The sequence below is a fragment of the Mobula hypostoma genome, chromosome 7 (genome assembly GCF_963921235.1).
Source record: "Mobula hypostoma chromosome 7, sMobHyp1.1, whole genome shotgun sequence".
NCBI lineage: Eukaryota > Metazoa > Chordata > Chondrichthyes > Myliobatiformes > Myliobatidae > Mobula > Mobula hypostoma.
Window position 1 is genome coordinate 61018367 of NC_086103.1, and position 27294 is coordinate 61045660.

The window sequence follows — 27294 nt, forward strand, 5'->3', positions numbered from 1 at the left end:
TGTGCTTTCAATCCAGGTGAAAACACTGCATTGTGGGAGATCAAAGCAGGATAGGACTTATGCAGTGAATGGGAGGACCCTGAGGAATGTTATGGAACAGAAGGACCCAGTAAAACTAGAAGTGCATAATTTACTAGAAAGCAGTGTCACAGGCACATTGGGCACGAAGAAGGCATTTGACATACTGGTCTGCATCAGTCAAGGCTCTGAGCACAGAGGGAGTTGAGAAGTTCTTTTGCAGTTATATAAAATGTTGGGGAGACTGAAGCTGAGGTTCTGTGTTCTCTTTTGGGCACCCAGTTATAGGAGAACTGTTACTAAACCAAAAGAAAGTGCAGAAAAGGTTTGCCAGTATGTGGCCTGGACTTGGGAGCCTGAGAGAGATAGCATAGATTAAGACTTTATTCCCTGTAATATAGGAAATTGAGAATTGATTTTTCATCGATAAATAGGATAATGAGGGGCATTGCGTGAAAGCACACAATCTTTTTTCTGGGGGGGTTGCTAAGTACAAGAGGACATAGGTTAGAGATATCAGAGGTTAGAGATTTAAAAGGGATATAAGGGGCAGCTTCTAGCAAAAGTTGGTGTGTATTTGCATTGAGCGGCCAGAAATAGCAGCTGAGGCAGGCACAATAGCAACACTTCAGAGCCATCTAGGGAAGTTCATGGATAGTAAATGTTTAGAAGACTATGGGCCAAACCCTAGCAGATGGGACTAGCTCTCTGGGCAACACAGTAAGCATACACAAGTTGTGCCAAAGGGTCTGGTTCCAAACTGTATAACTTAAAATCTAATATCAGGTTTATTAACCACATATTCTACTTAAAACCAATGGTAAACAACAACACATTTAATCTGTGTAGCACTGAGCATTTCATGGCAGCATTAACAAACAAACAAAATTAACTGAAGACACATATTTGGACATTTAATTAAAAGTATGATAGATATAGCCTTTCTTAACTGAAGCAAGTCAGAGATTTCACAGATTCTCAGAGCTCAGGACCACCACTGGATGTTTGAAAATTGAAGCAAGACTATATCAGTGAATGCTGAAGCTTTTGCAGAATACAAAGAATGAATAGGGCAGAGATCATGGAAGAATGAAAAAAACAGAAATGGATCTTTTTAAGAGTTCAGGACTGTTTAATTGGGAGACTGCTCAGGAGTAATAGGTGAAGGGGATGATATGAGTTAGGAAGCAGAATATGGTAGTCTCAAATTCAAGCAGAGCAGAAGAAAGGAGGCTGGATGGCTGGGCATTTGATGACACAAGAAAGGCTTACTGATGCTGGATATCTGGAGCAAAACACAAATGCTGAGGGAGTCCAGAGTCCAGCAGTATATATGGAAGGTAATGGACAGTTGATGTTTAGGTCAAGACCCTTCACCAGAACTAAAGTCACATGTTATACAAAAGCACAGAGCTCAGTACCAACATTTCTGAGTCACTCCCAGGACAAGTTCTAGTTTCATCCAACCTCAGCGGGAAAAGCGTTGACTGCCTTTACCCTATCTATACCCTTCATAAATTTCAACGTTCAAATTACAAAGTAAATTTATTGTCAAAGTACATATGTGTCACCATAATCCAACCTTAATCCAATCCACCATAGTCCAGGACCAGCCTTATTTCATAATTTACTGGCGTAGTTTACATATTACTATTTAACTATTTATGGTTCTATTACTATTTATTATTTACGGTGCAACTGTAACAAAAACCTATTTCCCCCGGGATCAATAAAGTATGACTATGACTATGAGATTCATTCTCTTTTGGGCATACTCAGTAAATCCAAGAACCATAAGAGAATCAGTGAAAGACTATACCTAACAGGGTGGACAACTAATGTGCCAAAGACAACAAACTATCCAAATACAAAAGAGAAAAAAATAAAACAATAAATATCGAGAACATGTAAGCAAGAGTCCTTGAAAGTGCTTCCATGAGTTGTGGGAACAGTTCAGTGATGGGGCAAGTGAAGTTGAATGAAGTTATCCCCCCAGGTTCAAAAACAGGATGGTTGTGGAGTAATAACTGAACCTGAACCTAGTAGTGTGAGTCTTGAGGCTCCTAGACCTTTTTCCTGATTTCAGCAGCAAGAACGGAGCATGTCTGGAGTAGTGGGGGTCCCTGAGGATGGATGCTGCTTTCCTGAGACAACACTCTGCATAGATGTTCTCAATGGAGAGGAGGGTTTATCTTTGATGGACCTCTATCACCTCAATCAAATATCACCTCATGCTCCTACTCTCTAGCAAATGAAATCCCAACCAATGCAACCTTTCCCTAAAACTCAGGTCCTCAGGACCTAGCAAAGTCCCTGTAAATTTTCACTACACTCTTTCAATCTTATCGATATCTTTCCTGTAGGTAAGTGGCCAAACTGCACACAATACTCCAAATTAGGCCTCACAAAAGTCTGACACAACTTCAACATAATATCCCACCTTCTGCTCTCAAAACTATGAGTTATGAAGGCCAATGTGCCAGAAACATTTTTTATGACCATATCTACCTTGGGCACAACTTTCAATGAATTGTGGATCTGTGTTCCCAGATCCCCCAGATCTACCACACTCCTCAGTGCCCCATCGTTCACTGTGTAAGTCCTACTGTGGTTAGTCCTCCCAAAGAGCAACACCTCACACTTGTGTGAATTAAATTCAATCTGTCTTTTTTTCTGCCCATTTTTCAAGCTGGCCCCAATTACACTGCAAGCTTTGATGGTCTTCCTCACTACCCACTACACCCCCAATCTTGGTGTCATCCTCAAATTTACTGATCCAGTTTATCACATTATCATCCAGATCATGGATATAGATGACAAACAACAATGGACCCAGCAACAATTCCTGCAGAACACCACTAATCACAGACCTCCAGCCAGAAAGGCAAGCATCTACTACCATTCTCAGACTTCTTCCACAAAGCCAATGTCTAATCCAATTTACTATCTAATTTTGAATGCAAAGCGACTGAATCTTCTTAACCAACCTCCCATTATGGGACCTTGTCAAAGACTTTAGTAAAGTCTAAGTAGATAGCATCCAGTGCATTGCCTTCATCAACTTTGCTGGTAATTTTCTTGAAAAACTCTGTAAGATTGGTTACACGCAACCTACCATGCACAAAGCCATGCTGACTATTCCTAATCAGTGCCTGTCTATCCAAATACATATAAACCTGGTGTATTAGAATACCTTCCAATAACTTACCCACTACTGATGTCAGGCTCACTGGTCTATAATTTCCCAGTTTATTCTAAAAGCCTTTCTTAAACAACAGATAAACATTAGCTGTCCTCGGGTACTTCACCCTTTGCTAATAATGTTTCAAATTTCTCTGCTGGGGACCCCTGAAATTTCCATACTCGCCTCCCTCAAGGTCAAAAGGAAGACCTTGTCGGGCCCTGGGGATTTATCAGCCCTACTTTGCCCCAAGGTAAAAAACATCTCCTCCTCTGTAACCTGTATAAAGACCATGACCACACTGCTATTTTGTCTCACTTCTATACACTCTATGTCCATCTCACAAGTAAACATGGATGCAAAATATCACTTAAGATCTCTCCCATCTCATTTGTTTCTTCCTGTCTATACCTGCTATGCACCTTTTTCTTCTTTTTAACCAGGGCCTCAATATCTCCTTGAAAACCAAGGCTCCCTAAAACTTAAACACGAGGAATTCTGCAGATGCTGGAAATTCAAGCAACACACATCAAAGTTGCTGGTGAACGCAGCAGGCCAGACAGCATCTGTAGGAAGAGGTATAGTCGACGTTTCGGGCCGAGACCCTTCGTCAGGACGTCCTCTACAAATTCTTTCTTCTCAATCCACCTGACTATTGGGTGGTCTGTAACATAATCCCATTCATGTGAGCATCACTATTCCTGAGTTCCACCCATATAGCCTCAGTAGACAAACTCTCCAGTCTGTTCTATATGAGCTCTGCTGTGACACTTCCCCTAACTAGTAATGCCACCTCTCCCCCCCCCCACCCCTTTATTCCCTGCAACTCTATCATGTCTAAAAACAATGGAACCCTGGAACACTGAGCTGCCAGTCCTGCCCCTCCTGCAACCAAGTCTCATTAATGATTACACTGTCATTATTCCTCATGGTGATCCATGCCCTACAATGTACCTTGTATTGAAATACACGCAATTCAGAACATTAGTCTCACCATGCTCAACCTTTCAATTCCTGACTTTGTATTTAAGCTTAACAACATCTTTTCCTACAATGACTCCACTCTGGTTTCCATCCCCTTGCAACTTTAGTTCATCCCCCCCCCACTCCTCCCCGCCATGCAGCACTAGCAAACTTTCCCACATATATTAGTCCCCTCCAGTTCAAGTGCAAACCATCCCATCTCCGTTCCCTGGAAAAGAGCCCAATAGCTCAAAAGAACCTGAAGCCCTCCCTACTGCACTTTGTCCTTTGCCACATGTTCTCTGTATGATCTTCCTATTTCTGGCCTCGCTAGCACATGGGATGGGTAGCAATCCTGACATTACAACCCTGGAGGACCTTTCCTTTAACTTAGCACCTAACTCCCTGAACTCCCTTTGCAATACCTCATCATCCTTCCTACCCACATCATTGCCATCAACGTGGACCACGCCCTTTGGCTGCTCACCTGCCCACTTATGAAGGCTGTGACTCAGAGTCCCTAACCCTGGCACTCGCGAGGCAGCATACCATCTAGGAATCTCGTTCTCATCCACATAACCTCCTATCTGTTCCCTAACCATTGAATACCCTAAAACTGAAACAGTGTAGTGATTAGCGAGACGCCACCACAGCTCGCGGTGTCAGAGCTCCATGTTCAATCCGGGCATCCTCTGTAAGGAGTTTATGCATCCTCTCCGTGGAATGCGTGGGTATCCTCTGGGTGCTCCAGTTTCCTCCCACAGTCCAAAGATGTACCAGTTAATAGTTTAGTTGGTCATTGTATATTGTCCTGTGACTAGTCTAGGGTTAAATCAGTGGGTTGTTGGCAGCATGGCTCGAAGGGCTGGAAGGGCCTATTCCACTCTGCATCTCTAAGTAAATAAATAAAAACTGAAGCTCACCTTCTGTTCCCCCATCCCCTTCCCTTCCAAGACAATTACTGGCACAATCACACTATATGAAAAGGGAAGCATCACTCTTTGCCAACAAGTTCCAATAATATGCAACTCTGCAAGTAACTAGTTAATCTGTCATGTGAGTGTTCTGGGAGGAAGCAGCATTGGCCAGAAAAACAGAAAAGCTCTCAGAGACAGGACTCTAGTTTAATGAGTCATTAAACTGAAGCCCTGTCCTTCATCAGCCTGAATTGCAGGACAGGGCCTTGGTTTAATGACTCATGTAAAAGCTCTTTTGTTTCATCACCTTCTCAACCTAATGCAGTGAGGCACACAAAGAAAAAAAGCACCAGCTGTTGGAATAGAGGCAAAGTTAATGACCTATACCTACTGTGGGACTGCAGAAGCTGACAAGCAGGGAGAAAGTAGGGAACGAGCAGGAGAAAATAAACTGGAGAAAAAAAGGAGAAAATAGCACTAGTAGAGAAAAATAAAGACCAGGAGTCTGAAAGAATCGAAGTAACAATGAACAACTCTCAAAATATATACAGAGGATTCTAGTTAATTGGGCCATCGGTTAATAGGGGCAGCTGCTTATTTAGCCTAACTCTGAAAGAACAAAACTAATCAAGAAAATAGCAGGGATTCCCATTGCTTTTTGGGACACTGTGCCGCTTAATTTGAGCAGAAGACTACAGCCTAACAATTTCTAACTAGTGTCACACGCATCTTTTGTGAGGCTGTTAGACATTACACCATGTTTAGAGCATACAGTTTTTAAATAGCATCAGTTTCATGTCCTTGTGTTCTAAAAGCAGAAACTTTGTCACCAATAGTTGGGGAGAAATAAGCAATAGGACAATTCAGAATTGCAGTTTCAAGCATTCAGACTTGGAGGTGCCAGACACGTCCGGGAGTGAAAATAAAATGAATTTCACTACTTCAACAAGTTAGGGACTACGAAGGTTTCAACAATCATCTGGAATGTTACAATGAAAATGAAGATTTGGAGAATGCAATCATCAAAAGATTGTATGAAGGTAGTTCATTACCTACACTAAATGTCTGTGCTAAGCATAAGACCGAAAGAAGCTGCAGAGGGTTGTAAACTTAGTCATAGTCATAGTCATTATAGTCATAGTCCGTTCCATCTTGGATACTAGCCTACAAAATACACAGACATCTTCAACGAGCGGTGTCTCAGAAAGGCAGCGTCCATTATTAAGGGCCTCCAGCACCCAGGGCATGCCTCTTTCTCACTGTTACCACCAGGTAGGAGGTACAAAAGCCTGAAGCCACACACTCAGCGATTCAGGAACAGCTTCTTCCCCTCTGCCATCCGATTCCTAAATGGACATTGAACTCATGAACACTACCTCACATTTTTAATATACAGTATATTATTTGTTTTTTTTCCACAATTTTTAATCTATTCAATATATGTATGCTGTAATTGATTTACTTAATTATTTATCATTACTATTTTATTTTTTTCTTCTATATTATGTATTGCATTGAACTGCTGCTGTTAAGTTAACAAATTTCCTGACGCATGCCTGATTCTGATTTTGTTCATTTATAGTCAATTGAAAGAATATAATAGCATTTGCTGGAAGCTCCTCTGTTGATAAATATTTGGAACTAATACACAGTTTTATAGTACTGTAGTAGTATTGATACTGTTCTAATTTGATATGTATTTCATTTAAATATATAATTTGTCACTCTGCTAAATGGTAGTTTGTCCTTTTTATACCTTTTTAACTACTCGATAAAACCGTCTAATGGACAGCCACTTAAATGAACAAAATGTGCCGGTCCTAATGTGTCCCAATTAACCGGAATCCATTGTCTTGCCAAAAGAAAGACATTACTTTGTTTTGTTTTCCAACATCTAATGCTTCCAATCGAGACAGAAATTAAATCTTGTGGAACAGACAAAGGAAGGAACAATGTATAAAAACGTCACATGCAGAGTCAGCAGCACAGCCTCAGCACCAACAACCCAGATTCATCCTGGCATTGACAATGTAGACTGGGCTGGATGTTTTGCTATTTCACCCTGTCACCACACATTTCCTCCTAAAGATGTGAATATTGGTAGGTTAATGGGTCAATTTTAGGCAGGTGGGACTCATCAACCTTGGACGGCAGCCTGCCTAGGAGAAGGAAAACTTTGATTTTAATCCACCGCTGTCTTGCAGCCATAACCACCCATGGGAAAGACTTCAGAAGTAAACCCTGAGGAAGAAATCCGGAGACGGGGTCCCTAAAACAGTTTCATGTTGTTTACAACTTCACTCAGGCAACCTCTGCGACAACTTTGGTGCTAAGCTGTATTGACGTTTGCCCTTCCTTTGCCCTACATCGGTGACGTGGAGAGGAGGAACCTGCTGCATGGGCAACTGCTGGTCCTTCAAATTTTCCCGCCCAGGCTTGTGCCATGGAGAGGACACAGTCCACCAGAGGCACAAACCCATGATCCCCTGGGATCAATGCTGCCTACTAATACTACTACTACTAATGGGTCAATCTAAATTGCCCATACTGTGCGGTGAGTAACCTGTTTGTCCTCTGTTGGGCAACTGTTCATGGTGTTTGGCATGGATACAATTGTGGCATCATCCAGTACCTTTCAGTTGACCTTATTGTAGGGGATATGGCATGTAAATGGCAGATGGATCCCCCAATCAAGTTGTACTTATCTCAGCCAATCACACCTTCACAATGCTGGTCCTTCTGTTTTTACCACATACCAGCTCAATGTTGCTTGTTGGTTGTTGTATTTCATGGTGACGAATGTCACTTCCACAGGAGTTAGCATTTCTTCAATATCAGTTCTTAGTTGGATACCTACGGGCTTTTGTTAGGTATTTCTGAAAGGCTGTTCACCTCATTTTGTGGAATGACTGAAACAGATGAGCCAATGTCCAATTCCATTTTAATTAATTTGGTGTTCACTTCTGGTGCAAACCACACTGCATGTCTTTTGTTAGTTTTCACATTGTAAATCTCAAGGCTATGCACTCCTGTATCACCCTCATCATTATCATATGTTTTCATCAACAACATGCAGATTAGTGCTTTTTAGCTTTCTCTCTTCCCTGTGCATGCCATTTATTTTTGTCAGCCTGATATACTCTTTGTATGTGTCCTACTTTGTTATATTTTCTGCAGGTTTCTCCTTTAAACCTGCATTTGGTTGGTGAATGTTTGCCCCCGCAACAACAGTACACAATTTGTTTGGCCAGACTGGTTTCTGTTTAGATGCTGCAATTTTGTTCATGCTCACTTTCATTCCTGACTGCAACTGTGTCTCTGTCTGCAGTTTCCATTGAAACAGTGATTTCAACTGCTCTTTTAAATGTGCATTGTGCTTCACTTAGGAGCTGTTTTTGAATGTTTTCTTGTAAGATTCCAGATGCCAAAAAATATCTGAGGACATCTTTAAGCCTATTATTGAACTGACAGTGCTCAGATAATCTCTTCAATTCAGCCACATAGGAAATGGATTCCCCCTTCACTTATGAAACCTAAAGTTTTCTGCAATCAACAATGGCTTTGGTTCTAAATGTTCCTGCATTACTTTGACAACATCAGCATAGCTCACTTCTGCTGGTTTGGTTGGAGCAATTGAACTTTGAAACAAATTGTATGCCTTTAAAGACAACACATTCAGAAAAATTGGTATTCATTTCTCATTGGCCGTTTAATTTTCTTAGAAATACTGTTCAACTAGCTCAATATATAAAATCCAGTTATCTGTTGTGTCAACCCTTCCAATGTAGCCAGCCATTTCCGCCTTTTTTACTCACCGTTATTTGCTGTTTTTTTTAAATTTGAACTTCCTGCTGTGTTTCAACAGGTCCATATCTGTCTTGCATTCTTTTTAAAAATATCTCATCACTAATGTTATGTTTTGTAACTTCAAAACATTAAACTAATTCAAAGGAAGACATGGGAGTCTGAAATATGCGTCTAAATTCATGTGTACTTTAAGCAAGGCATGCACATGACATATGCAATTCACATATTTATACATATAACCTGTAATAAATTACAAACATATTTAAATGACTAAGAATGCTTAATCAAACAACATACTGCATGCAAAGATTTTTCAAGTATTACTGAAATATTAAATACACAACAACATCCACATTTCCAGTGTCTCTCCGTGACTTCGATCACAGTTGCAATAGTACAGTATGGAAATACCAGAAATCTGAATTAGCACAGCTGCCAAGACAGCATCATTCATATTGATATAAACCTTGTACCTGCCTCTCAAAATCTATACATTCTGAACAGGCATAGCACAAATTATGGATCCTTTGCTGTCACCAACATGCTTAGTAGAGTTGGAAGAACTAGTACCACACTTTCCTATTAAAGTTATGTATACTTGTACCTCCTTCTAAAATGGTGGATGGAGAGGCAACAAAACAAAACTTTTTTTCTATTTACTTCAAGCAGCATCAACTCAACAACTATTAAATGTTCCCTTTGATGCAGAACTACACATCTGTCAGTCTGGGTCTGCAAGTTCAGATTTATTTTCTTTTAGTTTTCCTGGCTTGAATTTCATGCTGCTTTAGCTAGAATTAAAACTGTGCTGAGAAATGGCTTTTTACAGAACTAGCAGCCTTTAGGAATTCAATCATTTAATTGTGACATTTCCTTTAATTTGTCCCTGTTCATTTAAATTTCATATTCGGCTGAATTTCCATTTTGGTTCTTTTGTCTCCTGACTTCATCTGCCACTGCTACACTAGGACCTGCGAACAAAATAAAAAGCTGACCCATTAGCACCATGTAGATGTGATAAAATGCAGGAAGTAAATGCGGAAGCAGCAAGTCAGTAGCAAAGCCCCATTCCTGAGAGCAGATACAGTGAAGTGTGTGTTATATAAACAAGGAGTATGTTGAACATACTGCAGGTCACTGAAAGCAAGTGACCTGAACGTACTAGAGCAATATGTTACAGACCAGTGACCCAATGTACCAAGAATGCATTTACAGGACGATATTTTCAATCCACCTCAAAGCCATTATGCCATTTGGCATTCTAGAATTCTAAGGTGACAGCAGGACAACTTCATTTACCAATCAATCCAGTGATAGGTGTGGAATTCTGAAGCTTTCAACTGAGGCAGTTATATGTGAAATCAGTTCTGGGACTCAGGCTGTCACTTTCAAGGTTGGTTGATGATAGCTGGCTGTATAATTGACAGGGAAAGGTTTAAACATTAACTTATTTGCAAGTTTCAATATAAATATTGACTCTGAAGTTCAACCACACAGCCTTACAAGACTGCCTTAAAGCAAAATTTCAGTTGCAAAATACAATAGGCACTTAATGTGCATAATAGGTGTCCAATGGTGTGCAATTAGTATTAGCTGTCGGTGCCTCAAGACTAGAATGTAAATGCACGTTGAAGAAACTGTCTGCACCATGACTGGAATGGCTGACTTTAATAAGCCATTCTTGTGTCCAAACTGAAGAACTAGTCATGGCCTGAGCCACAGTCAGAGCGTCTGCTGCTGAAGCCATGAATGGAATCATCACTGTTGAGCCAAATAGCTCAATGGACAGAGTAAGTCCCCTTCATTGTTGGGAATAGGAGAACACTGTTTGAACGCTACCACTGACTACACATTACTTACTTACTTACTTACTGCCTGTTACACCACCCCCAAACCCTAGAAGACCAGTGGACCACTCTTAGTCGGTCCTCTATTCTTTGACCTGTTTGATGTGTGTGACCCTACCAAGAGCCAAAGCAACATAGTTCTCCAGGTCACTGAGGCACCCAAGCCTCCAGTTCATGATGATGTTGTGGTCCTCTTGGAGGACGGACTCCACATTATGTGGTCATTAAGCAGTGAGGCCTGGCTGGAGCAAACAGCTGCAACCATTCATTCCAACTCTGGCCACAATCTAAGCTGCAGTTCTCAGAGGACGGGAGCTCTTCACAAGTTCTTGCTTCAGCAAAGGGTTGCATTGCATGTAGCTGTACTGAAGTTTCTGAAACCTGTCATGGCACACTTGTAAAGAATTAGCATAGGTCCAGTGTACAGCATCATTCACATATTATACAATTTCAAGCCTCTATTTAATAATGTAATGCTTAGTAAATATTAATAACATTGCTCAAACAGGATGAAAGTAGGTAAATGATGCAAAGGATCACCACCAAAGGAAGCAATATTTAGCAAGTTTCAATGCTACTCTCATCTTTACTGCCCTTCAGTTGTAAAATGGGAAATGGTGGGAAAAGCTCTGCCACATATTCAGCTCAGATTCTGGCATAATCATTAGAGAATCAAATTGCAAACCCTACACAACCAGTGACCAAAGTATACCGTTCAATTGTACAGATTTGCAATTCTGCACATAACAATCAGACAACCAAAAGGGCTACAGAGACCTATCTTAAGCTTTACATTTGCAGATAGCATAAGTTATTCTTTACACAAAGCACTTATACTATAACTGGACTTTTTTTTTCAATATTCAAGCACAAAGGGGGCAGCTCCAAGCAGCAGAATTATGTGACTCTGGTGCTTCTTTCAGCAAGGTGCCCTTTCCAGCTGAGGTCAGAACCAAACCTCAGGGTTAAATATTTGGTTGGTACTGGAGGTCTAACAAAGCTTCCATTTTCAGTCTGCTAAGCAACTGTGCTATTGGAACTGCAAAATTTTCAACCACCCTTTTATTCTGCGGCCAAAGAAAATGACTCTTCCAAGCTGAGAAAACTGAAAATACAATTCTAAGATAATAAGTTGAGACAGCATTGAACTGAAAGTGGAAGAGACTTCATTAAATTAAAAGAAATACAAGTTTGGAAGCTGAACTTTCAAACAAGGAACCAGAGGGAAAAAAAATGTTGTCTTCCTCCTGGTTCTAATCAGTTCCAGTCTTATCATATCACACATGCTCAGTTATCAATCCTTGTGCACAATTATAATACCAAATAGCTAGAATTCCTCTATGGCTATTTTGTTCAACAGCATGGTAGGCGCAGGGGCTCAGTACTCTTTACAATACAGACTGTTGAATTGGAGTCCATTTTCCAATTGTAATCATGTTTCGCAGAATCAGTGGGATACAGTAATTGCATATCAGGTGTTACGTACCCCGTAACTGGGTTGCCAAACCAGCAGAAATGGATCACTCAGTTGGAGTCTGGATTACTAGAACTAAGAAAGTTTTATTAAAGAAACAAGCAACACAGTAATCGAAAGGATAATAAATGCAACAGTTCAGCAATGATAAACACATGTGCACAGAATTAAGATAACAGCATCAATCAAGCTCTATCGTTGTCTAGGGGTAAATGACCAATTTCAAAGTGACACAAAGTTCAGTCCAATTTAGTTCAGTTCGCAGTAATCGTTGCCATGGCGATGGACAACGTGGGGGGAGGGAGAGAGAGAACGAGAACGACTGATCATTCAGAACGGCTTCCACTCACAGACCGGCGATATTGCTCACAAGCAGCTTTCGGGCGGGTCCTTTGTGATGTCACCTGAGGTCACCGACTGTGACCCCTCCTCCAGATGTGGTCGATCCTCTGCAGTGAACCCGGCACCCAAGCGAGGGTGGACACACACCGGGTTCCCGCTGATCGTACCTTTCCACCCTGTGCGTTTAAGGCTGATCCCCCGATCAGCCGTCGAAGAGCTTCCCACCGACTCGTGAGAGGCGCACCACTTCCAGAGTCTCGTTACCTTGAGTGTCCTGTGTGTCCTGCCTTAGCGAACCTGTCCCCTTTTATCCCCCTGCTGGGGTATCGCCTGTCCATCACTTCAAACAGTTCAGGGTTCAAAGGGGGAGCTGCTCCAGACAGCTCTCTCTCCCGTCCCTTCATTACACATCTCCAGATGCTGCTTCATTGTTCCTTATCTCTCCTTCCCCTGAGGACAGGTGGCAGACCAACTGCTGATGCCACTGATGCTAGCCCAGGCCAGCAAACATCTTAATTTATGTGTATTCTCGTCACACAGGTTATAAAACAAATCATTGAATCTAATAAAAACCTCCTTATACAAATACTGTTTACACCATCAACAATTATGATCTCATTCTGAACTCAACAATTAACCACTGCAGGTAGATTATTGTCTGATGGATTATAGATCATCCCTTAGAGTAAAAAAAATCTAAATAGTTATTTAACTTAGTTCTCTTGACTTTGCCACCATGTTCTGACCTGGAAATTATATTCTACAGCAAATGTACCACTAATATGCTCATTTCGGGCTTCAAGATAAACTATTTCAGCAACCTAGCAGGCTGGCGTGCCTGTGGTGTCCCTTTATGTAATTCATAGTTATTCTAAAGATTTCTATATGACTGCATAATTATGAATTCATAATTATTTTTATACATTGTACTCTTGAAGTAATTATGAGCCAACTTTAGGCCTATTGCGAAAGGTATTCATGGTGTGTGAGTGAGAGTAAGAGTAAGAGTGAGAGTGTGAGAGAGTGAGAGAGAGTGAGAGTGAGAAAGTGAGAGAGTGAGAGAGTGAGACAGTGGGTGAGAGAGTGAGAGAGTGGGTGAGAGAGTGAGAGTGACAGTGAGGGACAGAGTGAGTGAGGGAGAGAGTGAGGGAGAGAGTGAGTGAGAGTGAGAGAGGGAGAGAGAGAGAGAGGGAGAGAGAGAGAGAGAGAGAGAGAGAGAGAGAGGAGATTAATTTATCTGAGGAACACAGCCATTTCTGGGCACATGGATACAAACACACACTCAGCAGGCATTGTTTTTCTTCCCTTTCAAAGTCCAGTAATTGAAAAACCATTGTTAATTCTCTTCCACTACAACTCATCAAGAATAGCTAGATGAATGTCTTTCAAACATGCCATATCTTTGTTTGTGGATCACGTCACCAGTACATTTAACCTCAGATGCACTTTGCAAAGGGAAATTAGGAGCGACTCTTTTCCAGACACATAATCATTGCACTGATGCCATAAAGATAATTTTAACATCTTACAACCAAAATCCACTGTGCTCCAGTGGGTTACAATCCGAGTTTCACACATAAACATCTTCCAGTTCCACCATTAGGGTCTGAAGTATGGAAATTACAGGAGCAGGACGACGGGAGGAAAGGAATGGACAACTATGTCATTTTACCTGGTAGAAAAGGAATATAACGCTGCTTGGGATCCTTCTGGCCTCCTTCCACTGGGAACGTATCTAGCAGCTGCATCTGGAATACACAACAGGGAGTACAAGATCAAGCACTTACAAAAAGAATTGGTATATCTATTTACTTAAAAACATATTGAACAGGAAGCTTTCTGTGGATAAAGCACCAATTAGCTTAAAATTCAATATGACCAGACATGTTGTTTAACTCATCTGTATTGCTCAAACTAAATCTTTCACTGGATCGCATTATCAATATAATTCCTCTTACTTCCAGTGCGGGAATATTTTCCACATTACTACATGTCAATTCACCACTTAACCATGACCAGTTTCAATATACACAGATATTTTATTTATTTCCATTTACAACCAGTAAGACATTAAATATTTGTCAACACAGATATACTGGAGAACTTTCTTCCCTTTAGTTAAGAGTTTGTTTGCTAGGCTGATCAAATAAATATTACTGCAGTCATATTTCACTTAGAACAGGAGATAGGAAAGACACAAAGAAATTGAGTTTTTAAACAAAGGATTATAGCAGATAGAATTTTAAATCCAATTCTAGTGGAAAATTATCAAAAGAAGGTGTTCAAATCAAGCAAGTAATTGCCTCTCAAAATCTTCCATTTTGATGATTAAAAGTATAAACATAAAATGCTGGAAATACTCAACAAGTTAGTCAACATCAATGGAGGAAGAAACAATCTTAACATTTTGAAATGTTGACCTTTCCTCAGAATATAACATGTATTATTATGTAGAAATGGGGAAAGGTGTTGGGCACAAAAGAGATCGAGAGATGAGACGGATGTAAATGGCAGAAGTTGTGGTTACAGTGATAAATGTTTGTTGATCTATTTGACCCTCATGTAGATGTGATTTGGAGAAGTGTGCAAACAAGGAACAGAATCAAAGAGAAGCAAAATCTGAAACCAGTATTGTACTAAGCATACTGATGTCACGGGCAAGAAAGCAACACCAAAGTCTCTATTTCCTCATGAGACTAAAGAAATTTGGAATGCCCCTGCAACTCTTACCAACTTTAATTGATGCACTATATAAAGCATTCTGTCTGAATGCATAATGGCTTGTCAAGTCAGCTGCACTTGGAAATGGTAGAGTTGTGGACACAGCTCAGTACAGCACAAGAACCAGCCTCCCCTCTATGGATTCTGTCTACAGCTCTCACTCTCTCAGTAAAGAAGCCAGCAAAATCAAAGATCCCACACACCCCAGACATTCTCTCTTCTCCCTTCTCCCATCAGGCAGAAAACACAAAAGTCTGAAAGCGCATACCACCAGGCTCAAGGATAGCTTCTAAACCACAGTTATTTGACTCTTGTATTTAAAATGGACTCTTGGCCTCACAATCTACATCGTTTTGATCTTGCACTTAACTGTTTACTTGCACTGCACTTTTATGGGAGTTTTAACACTCTATTCTGCATTGTTGTTGTTTTACCTTATTCTAGTTCGACACACTAAGTAATGGTTTGATCTATATTAACATTCTGCAAGAGAAGCTTTTCACTCTATCTTGGTACATGTAATAATAATAAACCAATAAGAATACCAGCACCAAAACATGAATGCTGTAAAATCTGAAATAAGAATTGCTGCCAATACTCAGCAAGTCAGGCTGTGTGTGTAAATGGAGAAACAATTACTTCAGGTCAATGACTTCACTCAGAATCAGAAAGCTCAGAAAACAAATAGGTCTTAAATTCCAGAGAAGGAAGAGAGATGGAAAGAACAAAAGGAATGTGTGGCCAAGGGAGACCAAATGAAGAGTGGTGGTGGAGCCAGCTGAGCGCATCATAAAGGTTTATGAATTGCAGCTTCTTTGACTGATGGAAATATAAAAAGAAGACGAGAAAAAGCAAAAAGCAGAAAGAACAAAAGAACAAAATAAAGCAGAGGCAGATTTATGGAGAGCAAAAAAAAGTGAATTAACATTACAGACTTTTCATCAGAAATGTCCAATTCTAATATAAACTGGAAAGGCTGCTTTTCTGCAATTGTTGAAATCAATCTCCAGTTACAGTGCGCCTTGAAATAGGATAAAGTCCTGTTCTCTATGTTTACATAGAGCCTGGCTGAACCAACTGTCAAAGGGTTATAATCACTATTTTCCTGTTCAGAGGTTGTCTTGTCACCTCTGGCCATCATCCATATTATGGCCTCACCATTTGAAATTCAGCCAATACTCTCCCACAAGTTCTCTAAAGACAAGTTTATTCAAAAATCAGCATTAAAGTGTACATTCTGTCCAATATATTCTAAAGCAGGGGAGCTGTGACATTCACTTCTAGTTAAATGGCTTCTTCATATATTGAGAATGGGTACAATTTTAACAATGGAACCATTGATAAACCGTCCGCCACTACAGACAGGATCTCCCGGTTGCCACCCACTTCAACTCTGCTTCCCATTCCCATTCGGATATGTCCGAACATGGCCTCCTCTACTGCCATGATGAGGCTAAACTCAGGTTGGAGCAGCAACACCTCATATACCGTCTAGGTAGTCTTCAGCCCCTTGGTATGAACATAGAATTCTCCAACTTCCGGTAATTCCCTCCCCCTCCCTTCCCCTATCCCTATGTCACTCTGCCCCCTCCCCCAGCTGCCTATCACCTCCCTCACAGTTCCGCCTCCTTCTTCTTCCCATTGTGTTTTCCCCCTATTCCTTCTTCACCTTTCCTGCCTGTCACCTCCCTGCTTCCCCTCCCCCACCCCTTTATCTTTCCCCTTACTGGTTTTTCACCTGGCACCTACCAGCCTTCTCCTTCCCACCCTCCCTCCACCTTCTTTATAGGGCCTCTGCCCCTTCCCTGTACAGCAGCGGTCCCCAACCACTGGGCCGCAAAGCATGCGCTACCAGGCCGCGAGGAAGCCATATGATTTGGCGATAGGAGTCAGCTGCACCTTTCCTCATTCCCTGTCATGGCCACTGTTGAGCCATTACACATGCGAGGTCATTACCCGCGCGTCATCCATTTCAGTGCGGGAAGGAGATCAACTCCTCGAGCTTGGAAATGACGGCGAGCTGGAAAGTATGTTTTACGTAACATCTCTGCCGGCATTCTGGATCAAAGTGAAGGCTAAAAATCCTGAGACAGCCACGAAAGCACCGAAAACATTGCTTCCATTTCCAACATATCTCTGCAATGAACGCAACGAAAACTAAACTGCGGAACAGACTGGACATAAGGAACCTCGTTCGACTATCACTGTCTCCCATCACCCTTCGATAGGACCGTGTTGTTGCAGGGAAACAAGCCCAGGGCTCCCACTGATTCAGCGATATTGGTGTTGCAATGATTTTATATGTTCATACGGGAAAAATATGTGCTGCATGTTTAATATCCAAATGTTACTTAAAATGTTATGATGCAATTGACTTATATAACCATATAACAATTACAGCATGGAAACAGGCCATCTCTCCCCTTCTAGTCCGCGCTGAACGCTACTCTCACCTAGTCCCACCGACCTGCACTCAGCCCACAACCCTCCATTTCTTTCCTGTCCATATACCTATCCAATTTTTCTTTGAATGATAATATCGAACCTGCCTCTACCACTTCTACTGGAAGTTCGTTCAACACTTACTTCAAGCTCCCCTGATAATTGACTTATCACTATATTCATGCGAGGAAAATAAGCGCTGTGTGTTTAATATTAAATTCGTTAGATAAACCCTTTTAGAAAGGAAATTGAGTGTATTAGCCACTTATCGCCGATATTCCGGTTGTGATTAACATCCCCCTCCCCCCCCGAACAGAATCGCCAAAAATGATTTGTAGAAAAAAATCATACACGCATGCCAATCACACATGCGCACTGGTGCCCGTGCAAGGCTTCATGGTCATTGTAGTCTTTCTCAGGGTAAACCCAGCGTATTTGACTGCTACTCTTGTTCGCTGGCAACCCTACCTCCCCCCCACCCGGTCGGCTGGTCCGCAAGAATATTGTCAATATGAAACCGGTCCGCAGTGCGATAAAGGTTGGGGACCCCTGCTCTACAGTCCAGATGAAGGATTCCAGCCTGAAACGTCGACTCATCATTTCCACGGATGCTGCCCGACCTGCGTGTTGTGAGTGTTGCTTTGACCCCAGCATCTGCAGAGTATTTTGTGTATCTGGGAATTTAGCCTTTTTCATCCTCACCTTGTAACTTACCCAAGTTCCAAAGGCATCCTCAGAGCATGTGGCCTGCTGCCCACCCAGATGCCCAGATATAATACCAACCAGACTGCCCAAAAAACCTGAGGGCAGGTGACTCCTATAAATCTGGCTTTCTGGCCAGCAGTTAAAAATCTCACTTCAGGTGTTAAAGAAGGAAACAAAGATCAGAAAAATAAACAGCCTGGGAGAAAACAGAAGAAATAAAATAAAATGAAAGGAAGGAACAGTAATTGAGCAGCAAAATCAACTTAAATTATGAAGAGCATTAGATTAGTATCAAATATAAACTATTGTTTTTGAAAAGGAGCCTTGACGAGCAGCCTAAAATCTGACAGAATCTATGTAAGAGGCCCACCCAGAGCATGGCACCAAATTTAACAGGGTGCTTTGGAGTCTATAAAGCTCGACACTGAAATTTCAAGATTGGTTCCAGATGCCAGGATTGTTCAACTATCCTGAATTCTACAACTTGACACACAGGAGTTGTCATCATCTGGGAAGAAAACAATCTCACAACTACCCACAAAAAGAGTAATAAAAGTTGTCTTCATTTGGGAAAGGAACAATCTCATCATTGTCCATGATAGCTCCAAAATATGCCACTGTATCCTTCCGAGGTTAAATGAATCATCAGAACTGAATGCTTCTTCTAACATTACAACTTAAAGTCTTCACTGAGACAAGAGGATATTTGTATGGGTCCAGTATTCTGTTGCAAGGGCGCACAGTAAATGTGTCCACTTCCAAAAGGCCTGAAGCAACAATGAAAGAAGGGGCCAGCACTACAAACCCTGTTCCAAATAAAATAAGAAGATCTACTCAAAATACCGGTGGTGTTTCTAATTAGCAGATGCACAGACATATGCTTATTATCAACTGACAATTCAGTGCTTTACTCAACAGCTGAGTCTTGGCTCAAAGTGAAGACATTTATGAATTCATTCTCCAAGCACAGGTTTAAAAAGCTTGTAAAAATTCAGAAGATGATATGAAGTCAGGGAGTTCTACAGTATGGCAAAAGGCTTTTCAGCCCAACTTGTTCATGCATTTGACTTACAATCCTCTAACACTTCCTTACCACGTACCTGTCCACATGTCTTTTAATGGTACCCAGTTCGATGGCTCTATTCTGGCAGTCATCATCTATGTAAAATGTTTCCCTTTAAGTCCTCTTTCAGTCGTTCTCCTTTCACCTTAAACCTACATCCTTTAGTTTTAGATTCCCAAAACCTGTGAAAAAGAAAATGACCTTATCTATGCCCTTACAATATCACCACTCAGGCTCTTACTTTTCAAGGAAAATGTTCCAGCTATCTAGATCCTTCTTATGACTCAAGCCCCCTAATCCTGGAACATCCTTGTGAATTCCTTCTGCACCCTTTCCAGCTTAACGGGATCTTTCCTACTGATGGACAAACAGAACTGCAAGAATATTCTCAAGTGTAGTCTGACCAACAACATGTATCATTGCAGCATAAAGTCCCAACTCCTGCACTCAAAGCCCTGACAGAATGGCGAGCATCCAAATGCCTTCATCACCACCCTCTACACTTTCAGGGACTATGTACCTGTATTCTTACCCTCTGTTCTACAACACTGTCCAGGCCCCTATCATTAACTGCACAAGTTAAACCCTCACTTGGTACCAATATATAACATCTCACACTTGTCCATGTTAATTTCCATCTGCCAATCCTTGGTCACTTCTGCAGTTCATCAAAATCCAACTTTGATGTCAGTTACAAACTTACAAACCAGGTTAACAACATTGCCATCCAAACAGACAGAAGTAAGATAGATGACAACAGTGGTCCCAGAAACAATCCTTACAGCACAATACAGGTCACCGGACTCCAATCTGAATAACAACCCTCGTTACCACCTCCTATCTCCTTCCACCAAGCCAATTTTGTGGCCAATTGGCGAGCTCACCTTGGATCCCATGCAATTTAAACTTGCAGACCAGCCAACCATGTGGATTAATGTCAAAGGCTTTGTAAAAATTCACATATACAATATTAACAGCCCTCACCCACCCTCATGAATCTTCTTCATTACCTCCTCAGGGAATTCAATCAAACTTGTGAGGCACGACTCCCCATGCATAAACACTGTTCCAAAAATTACAAACATAAGCTTAAAAATGATAAGCAACACTATGTGCATTTGGGCCAGATGGTGACCTGCCAAGTTCTGAAGATCTGTGCTAATCATCTGGCTGGAGTGTTTATTGATATCCTTAAACCTCTCACTTTGGCAGTCTGAGATACCCATCTGCTTCAAGCAGGCTTCAATCACACCAGTGCCCAAGAGGATAATGGTAACCTGGCTCAATAACTATTGCCCAGTACCGCTTACATCCACTGTGATAAAGTGCTTTGAGAGGTTGGTGATGAAACATATGCTTGAGGAGTGACTTGGATCTGCACCAATTTGTCTCCTGTCTCAACAGGTCAACAGTAGATGTCATTTCATTGGCTCTTTGCTCAACCCTGGAACATCTGAACAGTTAAGGTGCATTCATCAGGATGCTCTTCACTGACTACAGCTCCGCATTCAACACTATCATCCACTCAAAACTAATCAGTAAGCTCCAAGGCCCAGGGATTAATACATCATTGTGCAAATGGATCCTCAATTCCCTTACTTGCAGACCACAGTCAGCTCAGATAGACAACAACATCTCCTCCCCAATCTCTATCAGCATACGTGCACCACAAGGGTGCATGCTTAGCCCCCTGCTCTACTCTCTTTATACTTATGACTGTGAAGCTAAATACAGCTGCAGTGCTGGTTGAGTGGAGTCGCAGCAAAACCCTTGCACTCAACTTCAGGAAGACCAAGGACTTCATTGTGAACTTCAGGAAGGGGAAGTTCAGAGAATACAGCAGTCTTCACTGAGGGATCAGCGGTTTTCACTGAGCGGTTTCAAGCTCCGGAATGCCAACATCTCTAAAGTTCTATACCGAGTTCAACATATTGCTGCAATTACAAAGAAAGCACAACAGCGGCTATATTTCACTAGGAGTTTGAGGAGATTTGGAATGCCATTTGGAAAGACTCATGCAAATTTCTACAGATGTACCCTGGAGAGCATTCTAACTGGTTGCATCACCATCTGGTATGGAGGGGCCACTGCACAAGATTGAATAAAAGCTGCAGAAAGTAGCAAACTCACCCAGCTCCATCATGGGTGCTACCCTGCCCAGCACCGAGGACATCTTCAAAAGGGGATGCCTCAAAGAGCTAGCATCCATCATTAAGGACCCCCATCACCCAGGAAGGCCCTCTTCTCCTTCCCCCCCTCAAGGACATACAGGAGAGTGAAAAAAGACACTCAGGGTTTCAGGATCAGCTTCTTCATCTCTGCCATCAGATTACTGAATGGACAATGAACCTAATGTACACTACCTCACTTTACCCCCCGCCTCTCTTTTTGCACTGCTTATTTGATTTAATATATATTTGTTATTGTAATTTATAGTGTTCTTATTATGTATTGCACTGTACTGCTGCTGTAAAACAACACATTTTTCGACATATGCCAGTCATATTAAAACTGATTCTGATTCCCATTTCTAAAACTTCCAACACATTGTGCGTTATCCAATATCAAAAACTCTCTCTGAAGCCTCCAGCAACACCGGTTCTGATTCTTTGCATGTTGTCACCAGAGAGCATGTTTTAAGCATTAAAGGATATCCTTGCCAAAATATTGAAGAGGACCATTCCCAAAGTTCAAACTCTAATCCGTCTTAATTTTTTGAGCTGGAACAAAATAGTTCCTATGTTTGCATCCCTACATATTTTACTCTAGAAACAGGTTTAGAAATGTATGCAATATTTTTAAATTCCCTTTTAATCTTAGCCTAATTTTCTGCTACACTTTTCTTCCCCCCCCCGCCCAAATGGAACAGAAATTCATGTAAGACCCAAATGTCATTCTTTCTAAGATGATTTCTTTGTGATGTGTAATAAGGAACTGTATGTCCGACTATTGCCAAAATTACAGTGGAGAACTTAAAATAAGTGAAACATAATATTATTCATCCTTTGCTTTAATAAATGTGACCCAAATGTGTTTTAAGAAATATCAGATTACTGAATCGAAACATAGCAGAAATTGCATTAGTATTTGTTAGGTAAACTAATGCTGATTAAAATCTTACTTATCAGACAAGAAACTGTAACAAAACTATATGAAATCAATGTAAGAGATAACAGAATTCATGGAGTTATATAATAAGGAAACACGCCCTTCAGCTCAACTCATCCATGCAACCAATGTGCCTATCTACTGTATCTATGATAAACCCATTTCCCAGCATTTGGCACATATCCCTCAAAACCATACCTGTACATGCCTCTACCACCTCCTCTGGCAGCTCATTCCTTGTACTCATTAACTTCTGTCTGTCACTCTTACATTATTTCTTATCTGGTAGGAAGGAATAAATCCGCAATGGAAGCAGGTTGAATTGCCCAGGCATATAAATCAGCGGACCCCAACCACCGGGCCGCAAAGCATGCGCTACTGGACCACGAGGAAACTATATAATTTGGCGATATGAGTCAGTTGCACCTTTCCTCATTCCCTGTCTCACCCACTGTTGAGCTTGAACGCACGTGCGGTCATTACTCGCATGTCATCCATGTCAGCACGGGAAGGAGATCAACTCCTCACACTTGCAAATGACGGCGGGCTGAAAAGTATGTTTGACATAACATCTCTGCTGGCATTCTGGATCAAAGGCTAAATATCCTGAGATAGCCACGAAAGCACTGAAAACGTTGCTTCCATTTCCAACATACCTCTGCAATGAATGCAACAAAAACTAAATTGCGGAATAGACTGGACATAAGGAACCCCCTTCGAGTATCACTGTCTCCCATCACCCCTCGATGGGACCGTCTCATTGCAGGGAAACGAGCCCAGGGCTCCCACTGATTCAGCGATATTGGTGTGTTGCAATGATTTTATATATTCATACGGGGAAATATGTGCTGTGTGTTTAATATCCAAACGTTACTTAAAATGTTATGATGCTATTGATTTATACAACCATATAACAATTACAGCACGGAAACAGGCCATCTCCGCCCTTCTAGTCCATGCTGAACGCTACTCTCACCTAGTTCCACCAACCTGCACTCAGCCCATAACCCTCCATTCCTTTCCTGTCTATACACCTATCCAATTTTTCTTTAAATGATAATATCGAACCTGCCTCTACCACTTCTACTGGAAGTTCGTTCAACACCTACTTCAAGCTCCCCTGTCTACCCCTGATAATTGACTTATCACTATACTCATGCGAGGAAAATATGTGCTGTGTGTTTAATATTAAATTTGTTAGATAAACCCTTTTAGAAATGAAATTAAGTTTATTAGCCACTTATCAGCTATATTCCGGTCGTGATTAACACCTCCCCCCCCCCAAACAGAATCGCCAAAAACAATTTGCAGAAAAAAATCGGCAGGTACACGCATGCGCAGGTCACGCATGCCTACTGGTGCCCGCGCAAGGCTTCATGGTCATTGACGTCTTTCTCTGGGTAAACACAACGTATTTGACTGCTACTCTTGTCCATTGGCAACCCTACCCCCGCGCCCCCCCCCCACCGGTCGGCCGGACCGCAAGAATATTGTCAATAATAAACCGGTCCGCAGTGCAAAAACGTTGGGGGACCCCTGATATAAATAACATACTTGTTGTGTACATGGCCAGTTTACACAACAATATCATTAATAAAAACGCTGGAGATGGGAGCTAAATCAACAGAGCTCTTTGCTGACTAAAACCGAACTGAACACACATATATACAGATCCATACGTGCCTGATAGCGCATGCTCAATATGATGTATTAGTACAACATAAAGTAGTCCTATATTATACAGTAGGTTATATAGTACACTCCTCTCGTTTTATTTTAATAGTGTACCAACTGTTTTTTTACTCGGGGCACTATGTATGTGTAACAATATGTGTACCCTTAACATACAGCCTGTGTCGGTTATTTTCATGCCTTACAAGGCGCAGATTGAAAGTCTGTGTGGGGCACCACTCCTCGCACAGACACTAGAGCAATGTGTGGTTAAGTGCCTTGCTGAAGGACACAATCACGCCACCACAGCTGAGGCTCAAACTAGCGACCTTCAGATCACTAGACGAACACCTTAACCACTTGGCCACGTGCCTAACATCGTCTGAGTTGACGTTCCCCTAACATACAAACGCTTACCAATTATTTACAGTAACTTAACAATATCAAATTATAATAAGGTAATGTAATAATAATAATTATTATCATAATTATAACTCAAGTCTCTGGAGGGGGTCTTCTCTGTCCCTCTGGGTAACGGCTGTCAATAAACTTGTTTGTTTTAATACAGATTTCCATATAAAGGGTCATGAAAGTTGACCTCTGAGCATAGGGAGTTTCCATGGTCTGCTTCAAAGGTGACTTGCCACCAACAAAAGAAGTGGTTGGTGATCTGCTGTCTCTGCTAGTCATTCTAAAGTCAGGGCAATCGAATGACTCACAGAAAGATCAGTACTTTATCAGTAATCTATCACCATTTGATTTCACAGTTGATCGAAATCCTGTTGTTCGTTCCATCCTTCTTAAGCAGCTGTTAAAGTACAGTTTTGCTGATATTAAGGATGACCTGCAGGGCTATCTGTCTGACTCAAGAGGGAGAATTCCTTCAGATGCACATTCAGCACAAGTGTGAAAATACAACAATAGAAACCTTACAGTTTGTTGCCAGAATTCGCTTCTGTTTTGATGCTGTTTCCCAACCTCTTTGTGCAAAACAAGACCATTGGCTGAGGATTCAAAATATGTACGTGCAAAAGGAACCTTCCTGCAAAGGATTAAGTGTATGATTCTCAATGGAGGAAATGATTGGTTCAAGATTTACCTTGTGCGAAAGCTGTTCTGTTTGAATGGAATTGATATTGTCCTCTGTGAGGTTTACCTTCTCCCCCAGCAACCTGCTTTTCATTTATTTCACCACCCTCAGCAATTTCTCCCTGAGGCTGGTCACTATATTGTAGGGTGGTGACCATAGCGACGATGAACAAAGTAAAGTGGGTAAAGCTGTCTTCTGTAAGGAGGGCGATGTTGCTGATTTTGATAATCTTGGTTTTCTCCATCTGTTGCTTTCTTTGCTCCATCTCCTTTCTCTCCACCTCCAATGTTCTGTTGGTAATTAAGTGGTAGACCTCAGCGGTGAGGGTTGTAGTGATGATAACAATTTCTGTCCACGGCATATTGGCTTCCTTGGACTGGAACTCCTCCAGGACCAGTTACGTTTGCTGCTTCTGCACCCTTTTCGCATTCCACTACGTCAAACTCCACAGTTTCACCGTCTCCAACAAGCGGAGGTATTTCCGTGGGTTATTCTTTTTTATAGCAGTCTGATGTACAAACACATCTTCCTTTGTATCATTCTTGTTGATGAATCCATATCCATTTTGTACGTTGAACCACTTTACTGTTCCAAGAACTTTTGTTGCGATGACTTTCTTCTCCCTGGGGGATTTGGGTTTGTCTGGCGGCTGCGGCTGCTGCTGTTCGGGTTGCTGCTCCGTCTCGGCCTCGCTCATGGAGTTGACAGGCTGCGTCAGGTGGTTGCAGCTCAGGCCGGTCTGATGTGGGGGCTCCTGCGCTCTCTCTGCTTCTTTCTTCTCTCTAATATAATTCCTTTCCACTTCCTTTCCTTGTATTGTTGATCTAGTTTCTTCAGCCTTTTCTGATACTCCTGCAAAGTGCCTTCCTGTAACTGCTGTAGCTGTCTTTTGAGAGATGTCAATTTCTCCTGGTACATCTGCTCTTTTATTTCCAGGTGGTCTTCATCATCCTGCTTATTGGCAATATCTGTCTCCCTTGCATCCTCTGTATCTTCAACCGAGTCGCGGCCACGGATACTGCATTCGTCCTCATCGTCGACGCTGTCTAGCTCCTCCTTGTCGTTGTAATAGTCGACAATGGGTGAGAGGAGAGCTGCGGACATCTTCCCGGCCAAGCTGCCCTCCTTTGTTGACACATCTAGTGCCTTGATGGTGTGCCAATCCAACTGGATTTTCCTGAGCCATTCACGTCCCAACGACAGTGGTCCTCCATTTTTCAGTACATAGAGGTACAGCTGCTGTGTTTTGTCTCCGTAAGTCACTGTCACTTTAATTTTACCTTTGGGACGCACTTTCTGTCCTGTGTAAGTCTTTAGCAGTAGTTTAGTTCGTTTCAGAGGTATGTGAGAAAACAGTCGATTGTAGTCGTGTACAGAGATTACTGTTAAAGCTGAGCCTGTGTCCAATTCTATTTTCAGTCTCACGCCTGCCACTTGTGGAGTGATCCATATTACTCTTCGGTCATCTGTGTCTTTCATGCTGTGAAGTTGCAGACAAGACAATTCACTTTTGACTGAGTAGTTTTCATCAGCATTGTTTTCTTTCATTTTGTGCACATTGTTGGGGTTTCTTGTTTCTCTGTATTTTGTCCTTTTTCTGCTTTTTACTAGCTTTACATACTCTGCCAATGTGGCCCTGTTTGCCACAGTTTTTGCATTCTTTATCTTTAAACCAACAATCATCAGTGTCATGTGACCTGTTCTCAACAACTGTAACATTTCCTTCCTTCATTTCTATTCAGTGACATTTTATTTGTAGCATATTCCATAGATTTTTGTTGTATCTCGGAAGTACCTCGTGCAGCTATTTCTGATGATCTTGAGATGTTCAGTACTTTCTCTAATGTAAGGTCTTTTTCACACAGGAGCTTCTTCTGTGTGGTTTCACAGTGCATGCCACACACTAACCTGTCCCTCAATGCGTCTGATAGACCAGCTCCAAATT

General features: G+C 41.6%; 2 protein-coding genes across 3 annotated transcripts in view; both read right to left on the bottom strand.

Annotated features, from left to right (window-relative positions):
- Positions 1–27294, bottom strand: part of sh3pxd2b (SH3 and PX domains 2B) — a 300375-nt gene that overhangs the window by 207621 nt on the left and 65460 nt on the right. For both annotated transcript variants that reach the window (XM_063053511.1, XM_063053510.1), the window contains exon 3: positions 14222–14297. In XM_063053511.1, coding sequence (XP_062909581.1) covers positions 14222–14297 — 76 coding nt within the window. The remainder of the gene's footprint in view (positions 1–14221; positions 14298–27294) is intronic.
- On the bottom strand, positions 25649–26156 carry LOC134348930 (Y-box-binding protein 1-like). Its single transcript, XM_063052737.1, is given in 2 exon segments — positions 25649–25818; positions 25821–26156. Coding segments are annotated over 2 exon segments (381 nt in total). The 5' UTR covers positions 26047–26156; the 3' UTR covers positions 25649–25663.